Source organism: Geospiza fortis, unplaced genomic scaffold (assembly GCF_000277835.1).
Source record: "Geospiza fortis unplaced genomic scaffold, GeoFor_1.0 scaffold85, whole genome shotgun sequence".
Lineage (NCBI taxonomy): Eukaryota > Metazoa > Chordata > Aves > Passeriformes > Thraupidae > Geospiza > Geospiza fortis.
In genome coordinates this window covers 1,433,144-1,442,906 of record NW_005054358.1, presented here as the reverse complement: position 1 = coordinate 1,442,906, position 9,763 = coordinate 1,433,144, and the positions used below count along the sequence as shown (strand labels likewise).

At 48.8% G+C, this 9,763-nt stretch overlaps 1 protein-coding gene across 1 annotated transcript in view; it reads right to left on the bottom strand.

Annotated features, from left to right (window-relative positions):
* Window positions 1-248: 248 nt before the first annotated feature.
* Window positions 249-9,763, bottom strand: part of ZMYND19 (zinc finger MYND-type containing 19) — a 10,599-nt gene continuing 1,084 nt past the window's right edge. Inside the window, exons 2-5 of the mRNA XM_031059239.1 lie at window positions 9,267-9,373; window positions 4,350-4,490; window positions 3,154-3,334; window positions 249-1,767 (exon numbers count right to left, since the gene is read on the bottom strand). Of these exons, the coding sequence (XP_030915099.1) occupies window positions 1,624-1,767; window positions 3,154-3,334; window positions 4,350-4,490; window positions 9,267-9,367 (567 nt within the window). The 5' untranslated portion in view covers window positions 9,368-9,373 and the 3' untranslated portion in view covers window positions 249-1,623. The remainder of the gene's footprint in view (window positions 1,768-3,153; window positions 3,335-4,349; window positions 4,491-9,266; window positions 9,374-9,763) is intronic.

Below are 9,763 nucleotides of genomic sequence, written 5' to 3'. Positions count from 1 at the left end.
AAAATTACTCATTACAGGAAAATTTGACTGGGTCCTGCTTGGTTTTGTCATACTAAAGGGCATTTTGGGCGGCCTGAACAGAAAAGTTACAGTACAAATGTGGTTTAAGAGTGGCAACTTGACCAAGTGCCTTCAAGTGAACTTCCAGCAGGAAGTTTCAGAAGTTTTTTGCTATTTCCCAAGATGCTTAAAGCCAAAGGATGAAAACCCACCCAAATGTTAATAATTCAGAACTTCCTGTGCAGATATTAGAAACAGAATATAATATTGGAAGTCCACAGCAGATCGATTTTCTAACAAATTGAATACAAGCAAGACCGACATTGCAACATGAAGTGGCAAAGTGAATCCTGATTGAAAAATCAAAATTCTAAACGGCTTTTACAAAAAAAAAAATCACTAAGCACTCCAAAAAAGGCTCTGCATTAAGCACTCAGCAGCTCACATTCTTCTACTGTGAAGCAAGACTAACACCTGGCACTAAATTATCCATTTAGCTCTTCAGGAAACTCAACTGATGTTCCTTACATTTCTAAGGCAAAAATGGAATAGAAAATAGTTATTCATGAAAAGAAAAATAGGCATGTGCTCTGCAAGGGAAATCCTCCTCCCATACTACTTTTACTCATTACTACATTTAAAAAAAATCAAAAAGTGATTCTTGGATTGATGACAACTCTTAAAAAAGTGAATGAATAATTCAAATCACACAATATTAGATATTTAAACATCTCTGCACATGACTGGAGTGTTTCCTATGCTACGGGGAAGCCAAGAGGGCAACCACATCCACACACAGCTGCTACCTGAGCTCCCCTAGCACTGCCTTCTGTGCAAGAACAGAAAGGTGATCCAGCTCCCTGGGCACCCTGGCTGCTCCAAGGCCCATCTCCAGCAGCCCCAGCTGCAGTGCCTGGACTCAGATCCCAGAGGGTCCCTTCGCCCCACGCCGCTCCTGGGGCACTGCTCCTGCCTGCAGGGACTGCCAGCAGCCAGGGTGGCTGAGCTCTGAAGGCAGCTGGAAGGGAAGGGGAAAAAGCCAGAGAGCAGACATGGATTCATTCCAACCTTTACTTTGTTTGCTCTTTTTTTGTTTGTATTTTTTTTTAAATAGAGCTTCCATGCAGAGTTCTCCAGAGTAAGTGCTGATGCCAGAGCCTGCCCCGCCGGCCTTGGCACTGCCACAGACACTTCTGCCACATGGGAGGAAAAGCTTTTGCTACATGACTTTTTTTCTTTTTTTTTCTTTTTTTTTTTTTTTAACTTTTAGGCCAACAACATGTTCTCATCTGAACATTACAGTTAATGAGTGCTATCAAGAATTCCTAACAAAAACTGTACATGAGTTTACAAACGTATTAACATATAAATAATGAGAAGCTTCCTGCCTGGAGCTCCACAGTAGTCTTTTTGCTTGAGAATGTAATACTGGAAGGGCAGACCCGATCCCTTTCCACAGCACCAGTCAGAGCTGGCTTAGTCCAGTCAGCCATTCTGCTCAAGCATCACAGGGTTTTTCTTCAGTGCCTCTGGCTTTGATAAGCAGTCTGTCATACTGTGCAAAAGCAAGAGTCCAATGCCTTTGGGAAGGAATCCTGCTGCTGAGAGGCCCCTGCCGCCCGGTCACCGCTCAGGGCCGAGCTCCTGCTGGAAGGTTCTTTTCTTCTCCCGACAGTGCTTCTTGTGGGCCGGCCAGTCCTTCTGCTGGCACTGCGAGCCGCAGTACCGCGCCACCTGGCAGCGCCCACAGATGTTGAACTCGCGGAGCTGGGGACAAAAGGTGCTGTTAGAGGGGCTGCTCAGTGCCAGGAGAGCCTCAGCATCCCCCCAGGGACACCCCAGCAGCCTTCCCAAGAGGAACCAGCAGCATTCCCAAGGAGCTGCACGATCAGGTGGTTGTCCATGGTCACAGAGTTCAGGTCCTGAGAGCCAGGAGCAATCCCTCCCCTGTGCCTCTGTCCATGTCTGCCACAAACAGGGGACAGGACAAGGCTGAACAGCCTGAAGCTGGAAAAGGGCAGGGTGAGAGGGATATTGGGAAGAAATCCTTCCTGGGAGGCCCTGGCACAGCTGTGGCTGCCCCTGGATCCCTGCAAGTGTCCCAGGCCAGGCCAGAAGGGGTTTGGAGCAGCCTGGGACAGTGGGAGGTGTCCATGCCCATGGAATGAGATTAATTGTAAAGTCCCAACCCAAACCAGTCTGGGATTCTCTGAAACACAAACACCCCACCATAAGTTTCAGAGAACCAAAAGGGTTTGAAGCAATCCTCTTCACTCTTCTAAAATGGGCTTAATTTATAGACAAAATATTGGAGCATTACACATTTGTTGTCACAATGCTCCTGTTTTGTCAACTTAAGTTCTGTTTTCAACTACAAACAAACACCTGAAATTCAGAAATTATCAGGAGGGCTGCACAAGCTCAGCCATTGCCAAAGTTACTGTTATCCAGGGAGCTTTTGGGCACAGACCCAAATAAAAGGCAGAGCAGCCTCTGTTTCAAATACAGGGAATTTAAGATCATTTTTCACAAATGTTCCCTTCCCCACAGCAGAAAGTGGAACACAATGGGTTTAGCCTACTCAGCATCTGCTATCACAAGAAAAGCCCTTGTTCATAGATAAGGCATCTGTGTGACAGAGGCACAGCCCTTGCACAGCTCATTCTCTCACTCCTGATGTTGCTTTATCTTCCTCCAGCAGAACTTTTCCTCCCAGCTCTCCCCTGAATGAAGGCCACTGCAATTCACCTTCACCTCAGGAAATGGTAACCAGGTTATTTTTTGATTCCATGACCATCCAGACCCTCCTAGAATGCTTCCTGCTGCCTCACACAGCTGCTCACTCATCCCAACTCTGCTCCCTGCAGGAAAGCTCCCACCTGGCTTTCTGTGCACTCTGCAGAAATCACCCTCCCCCCAGCAGCCCCCTAACATCCACTGCTCCAGCTCAAACCCACATTCCCTCCTGTAAGAAAACTGGAAACTACCACAGGGTCTGGAGGTTCAGGCCAAAGAAAACCTGAGTGGAAGAAAATCACTGCTTTTAGCCACTGAATGGCTCATGTAAAGCTCTACATTTTAAATAACAAATAAATCCCCAGACACACCATTAGCCCAAGGATTCCATGCTCACTCTCAGCTCTCTGAACCCACCTGTTTTTCAATCATTGTGCAGGGAGGGTAGTGACATTCATAGTAAGTGCAGGAGTTCTCTTCCTCCTCCACAACATCCCCATTAGCATTGTAATATCTGGTTACATTCAGGACAGGAAACTGCTCTTCTATGGGGTCTGTAGGAAGTTGTTGGATTGCCAGCCAGTACAGACTTTGTTCCCTGGAAAAAAAAAACAAGCACAAGTTTGGTACATCAATTCATAATAATCATACAGAGACATTGATTCCAAATTTATTAATAAATAAGGTCAACATTTTATTTAGCCTCAGACTGCACATCCTGCCCATATATTGGGTGTTTTTAAGGCTATTTTAGCTTAAGTGCAAACCCCAAAAGTTTAAAGGTATCAATCAAGAAACATTTAGATAGAGCAAAGTTAATTCTGTGCAAAATTATTCACACCAAGTCAAAATTCATTTCTGGCATGAAGTCTGTTTCTTGTTCTTGAACCCCCAAAATCATGTAGAGCATTTGTAATTCACTACAGCTTCTCAAAACCAGTTTAATCAGCTCTAAACACCCCAGTGTTAAAGCTGCTGCTGCTGCAGGTGTTTCAGGAGAAGAGTGATGTCAAGTCTGTGAGTCTGGATATTCATTGATTATCCAGATCCATCCTGGCACAGTGTGTGATGTGCTGAGTGGATTCAGTGAAACCCAGCCCGTGGGGAGCTCCTCCAAGCTGCTGCTGAGAGGTGCTGGAAGCTGAGCCCAGAACTCACCCTGAGTGAGTCCAACCCCAGCTCACAGCTCCCATCAGGAGCATCCTGGAACTCCCATCAGAAGCACCCTGCAGCTCCCATCAGGAGCACCCTGCAGCTCCCATCAGGAGCACCCTGCAGCTCCCATCAGGAGCACCCTGCAGCTCCCAGTTCCCACTGGGATTTCAGTGCCTGAGGGGCAGAAGGCAGTGAGATGTGGAGATTTCCCTGAGCCTCTGCCCAGCTGGGAGGGCACAGAGGTTTCCTGCTGCACCTGGCACAGCCCTGAGGGTGACATGGGTGGGATGGGCCCTGCACAGCAGGAGATGAGCACAGACTGAGCCCCAGCTGAGGAACAGGACAGGGATGTGTAAAGCACCCAAAGCTTCATCCAAAAGGCTCTGCCAAGGCAATAAACTACTGAAGAATGGAGACAACATTTGAAGAGCTGCCCGTTCCCTGCAGGTGCTCCATACCTTTGTTTGCTAGAGATGTCCTCAGCCTTGGGCTTCCAGCCCCAGGGCACGAGGCGCAGATTGTCCAGGCGGTTGTCCACGGTCACTGAGTTCAGGTGCACCACCTGAAAGCCAGGAGCAATCCCTCCCCTGTGCCTCTCCCTGCAGGACACAAAACCAACCTGAGGGTCAGTGCTGGACAGGAACAGCTAAAAAAAACAAAGGATCACAGCAATTCCAGAGGCAACGTGAGCTGGGAGCTGCTGGCACTGCGCTGCAAACAGACTCCAGGGGCTACTCCCAGGAGAAAGTGCCTTTTCCAGCAGGTGGTTTCAATTATAAATTAGTTAAATCAAAAGATAAAATATAGAGTAATTGTAAGCATATTGCTTAGTTCCAGAGTCTACTCCTCCAGTTATTGCTGGAGATCCATGGAATTACAGTGTTCCTTGGAAGGTGCCAATACTGGCTTATTATTCCCATAGGAAATTCTATCAGACACATTTGTGCAACTTTGGCACTGGTGTGGTGTCACAGGGCTTATTATTTATGAAGAAACATCGCTGAACAGCAACAGAACAGAGGTTTCACCAAACTGGCAAATCTTTTTAGACTGTAATTGTGTGTCACACACTGAAAGTCTGAAATTACTCCACAATTGACCAAGAGACACCTGAAACTTGCCCAAAACCCAAAGCAGGACTAAGCCAGGATGGCTGCAAGGAGAAATCTTCCCTATTGCCTTCTAAGAGTTTCCATTTGCCTTTCCCCCTTCTTTTCACCTCTCTCTGTTTCATGGAGTCCATTGTCAAACACCCTCATGCCTGGACAAGTTTGGGTATCACTTCTTGCAGGAATCCCCATCCCAGCTGAAATGCAAGGCTTGGACAGAAGGCTGTGTCCCTGTGACTGTTCTGCCATGGGGAACCTTCCAGCCCAGGAGAGCAAGGACCAAGCAGAGCTGACAGCACTCACTGAGGGTAACCTCATGGAGACCTCCCAGCAGCTTCCCCCAAGCCCAGCCTGGACACTGAGCCCTGCTCAGCCTTCACTGAACATTTCAGCTCAAATAGATATTTTTATTTTGAAGAGGTATTTGCCTGAGTTTAAAAATTCCCACTTTTTTAACCTTCACAAAGTTTAGCATTACCCAGCAGAATAGGAAACTCATTTCAACATGACTTACAATGAAATATGTAAGATTTTGTATTCTCAGTCAAAATCTATCCAGATATGTCTAAGTTAGGTACCTTGGGGGCAAGAAAAAACTCTTGCACTTCACATATGCCCCAAAACTTTGCAGAATTTAATGAGGAGAATCCCCCTGGAGAGGCTGCAAGCAGCACCTGCACACAGACTGTGCTCCAGCTCCCACCAGGTAATTCCTGTGAGAATTCCCTGCATGGGAACAGAGCCTGGAGCCCCCTGCCAGGGAATCTGCTGGGCCTCCATGGAACAGGGAAAAGTTCTTCCCTTTGAAGGTAAAACCAATAAAATCCTTCTTTTGGGGAAAAAGAAACCAAACGACACACATTAAAGCAAACAAACTACGGCAGGGAGTCAGCTGAAGTGCCCTAAAGGAGGAATCCCAGAATCCCAGCTTGATTGGGTTGGAAGGGACTTTAAAATTCAAAGACACCTTCCACTACCCCAGGGTGCTCCAAGCCCCATCCAGCCTGGCCCTGGACACTTGCAGGGGTTCCCCACCCTCCCAGGGAACAATTCCTTCCCAATATCCCATCCATCCCTGCCCTCTGGCACTGGGAAGCCATTACAGTAACAGCTACTTCTGAGTTGTTGAAGGCCAGCAGAGGGTCTGGCAAAGGGAACCAGGAGTTCCAAGAAGTGGAGAACTGCTGGAGGGGAGCATCAGTCAGCTACTGAGACAGGGAAGGAGTTAAGGTTCTTAGAATGAGCCTGGGACAAAGTGCCAGCTGCAGAGATGGGACAGATAGGAGACAGGAATCTGGGAGGAGGAGACAGAAGTTCAGAGCAAGAACAGACTGTGCAGGGGGGAAAGGGAAGGGGATTCCAAGACTAAGTTCAGAAATATTTCTGATTTTATTAAGAGGAGTTTAGAAACTGCTGGAGCTGGGGAAGGAGAGAGGATTATGAGAGATTGTCCCTGACACTGGGGTGGCACAGCAGAGTGGCATCCTGCTCCTCCACAGCCCAGATCTGCAGCCAGCACCCCAAAAAGCAAATTCTTACCAATCCCCTCCCAAACTGAGCCAGTCTTTACCTCCTTGTATGAAACCTCATTTATCTACATCACTGCCAGCTTTTCTGTGGCCTCAAGTGACAAAAGCCCAAGTAAAGCTGGAAGCTGGGCCTTGCTGGTGAGCAGCCAGTGTTAAACTCCACTGCCCTGAGGTGCCAGACCTGCTAATGCCAAATTCAGGGTGGTCCCTTCTGTCCAAGCTTTGAACACAGGAGCACTCCCCTCTCTCCCCAGGCCTCTGTGACCATCCCAGCCCATCCAAAGGAGCAGCAAGGACAGACTGACAGAACCTGCCTTGTGAACAGCCTCAGGAGTGCAGCCAGAACTGCAGAGATGGAGCTCCTGCCTCCCCCTGCACTCCTGAGCTCCTGCAAGATGCCAGGCAAACCCTTCCCCCAGGACTTCTCAGGGATCGTCTGGATTCTGTTCTTTGGGTATTTCAGCAGCTCAGAGCCCAGCACTGGAACACAAGTGCAGACACAGCAATTCCAAGCACCAGGATCCAGAACTGAGCCTGTTATAGGCAGCAAGATGGCAAGTGCTCTAAAAAAAACCCCTTAAAAAACCCCCAGAAATCAGGTCCTGGATGTCTTTTTGAACATGCAGTTGGTGCTACTTATGACTAATCCCCTGCTGCTGCTGCTGTTCCCCAGGGAACATCTCCACACCAGCAGAACACAGAGCTGGGATTGCTCCACAGGGAGCTGAGGAGGGACAAGGCTCCTGCAGAGACACCAAACCCTGCTCTGGGGGAGCCAGGACCCCATGTGGAAATCACAGCAAGCACATGAGAGGCTGAAGAACCATCAGGAAGTTCTCCCTGTAAGAATTTTTGCAGCTCACGAGGGGAATTTCCAGCTCTTGGATGCCTTTTGATCCCACAGTGCCTCTGCACAGGGCAGCAGGAGAGCTCTGGGAGAAGGTTCCTGTCACTGCTGCAGCTCCAGCAGACCCAAGATTTCTATCCCAAGGGCCTCATGACATGAACAAAGATACCTGCTTAACTAGAAAAAAATTCAAAAAAATCTCTTTTAATTGCATCTACCACATGCTACTCACTGTATGTTAAACCAGAGGCACACAATTGGGTTGGTTTTTGATGGATTTGGGGGTTCATGTGCAGAGAACTGAATTACACACCTATCCATGTTCTTTGGTTTTCCCTCATCCAAGGAGTCAGGCTGGCACTGGGAAGTGCAATCAGCGCCTGGCTCTGCCCAGCTCTCCTGACTCTCACAGGCTCCAAACCTCCAGCACTGCCCCTGCTCACCAAGGGAAGGAGCTGACACTGCTCCCCAGCCCTGCTCTGCGCTCAGAGCAGCCCTAAAATTGCTGATTAGGAGGGGCAGAAGCTTCACAGCCCCTGCAGAGACTCAGCCTCTGACCTGCAGTGTTTGAACTGCAACTGGAGATCAGCACCACCAACACCTTCAGGACCAGGATGAATTCACAGGAACAGCAGAGATATTTCCTATCTTCTACTCCAGAAATCTGACTGCAAGTTCAGAAGTGCAGCTCTGCTTGCCTGGCAGCTGACACCCCCCTCTGTGCCTCTCCAAAATCCCCATTACACACAATCTCTTATTTTTAACCACAGCCCATGCTCGAGTGACACAATTTGAATTTCCTAACTGAATATGCTCAAATGACTTCCTAATTTGAGTAAAACAAGCCAGGAGAGGCAATGGCTGGGCTGTGCCATAAGCAAATAGCTGGGATGTCATCATTTGCACAGCCTTCAACAATTGACCTGAATAATTTTCAGGTGCTGTTTAATGCTGCTTACAGATAATAATTATGACTGTCTGAGGTTCACAGTTAGCAGCAGCTGTCAGTGATTTGTTCCACATATTGCAGCCAATTTCATAATTTCAACAAAGTTCTATGTGCAATAAGATTAAATATTAACAGATGCAGGTTAAAATCCATATTTAACAAGCAGACTGGAAATATTAATCTGATATTCCTCCTGTCTCCTTCCTTATGTGCAAAGCCTGGTTCTAGGGGGATAAAAAGATAACCTGGAAAGATAAAGGGCATCCTGGGCACTGTGACTTCCAAAGATGTGGAACTGAATAGAAAATATGCTTGATTTTTCCAAAAAGGCTTTTAAAATAAATTATATTTCTTCAGCACATCCCACCTTTTGTACAAACCCACCAACATCTAGAAGGAGTAACAGATGAGCTCAGAGGGTGAGCTGCTCTCAAATGAGGAAATTGGCCCTGAAACTTAATGAAACTATGAAGGATTTCAAGGATTTGTAGAGTATGGAAAATAGGATGCAGCAGCTGAAATGAACCATCAGCAGCATCACCTCAGCAGTTCTGCAGAAAGCCATGAAAAACCCCTCAAAGCCTGAAGTTATCAGGAGTTCCCTCTCTCCAGTGCTCTGCCAATTCTCAGTGGACAAAAAGCCCCACACCAAACTTTCAAATGTTTGTCTTCCCCTATCAAATGGGGCAGGTCCTGTTCATCCCCCAGCTGAATTTGGGCAGCATTCCCAGGTGTGAACAGGGTGTGCATGAACCTGGCTCTGTTCTCCATGCCTGGAATGTTCCATGGGCTGCGCCACGTGCGGACCCAGCACCCCAAACCCTGCGGGCACCCTGGGCTGGGTTTGCCCCTCTCCTGAGGGCACTTGGGCAGAGAGATCACCCCTCACAATTTGGGGCAGCCAAGGGAGCCCCTGGTTTTGTGCTGCCTGCAGTACCCACCAGAGCAGCTCGTGCAGGAGGCGCCCCGAGCCCCGGCCCCGGTTCTTGTCGAAGGCGTAAGCGAAGATTTTAGCACCATTTCCATCAGCATCCACCTCCATGCGGGCCTAGAGGGAAGGGAAAGGCTGTGAGAGCAGCCCACGGGGCACACAGCACCCCTCCACCGGCATGCACCCCACATTTGGGGGATGCACCCCACATTTCACACTTGTCCCTGCAGGTCCCTTGAGCTCGGGGGGATCTGAGCTGTCCCAAAGCTCAGGGGGACCCATCCAGCCCAGCCTGTCCCCCCAGCACTCTGGGGGACACCCCCTGGGGACACCCCCAGCACTCCTGTGCTCCCTGGGCCAGCTGTTGGCACCTCTGGGTGCTGAAGCCAAAGGGCACCTCCATCCCCCCCAGAATGGGGTCCCTGGGGGCTGTGGGGTGGGATGGACCCTGTGGAGCCCAGGGAATGGGCAGGGGGAGCTGGGGCTGCCTGGATAAAGCACAGCAGG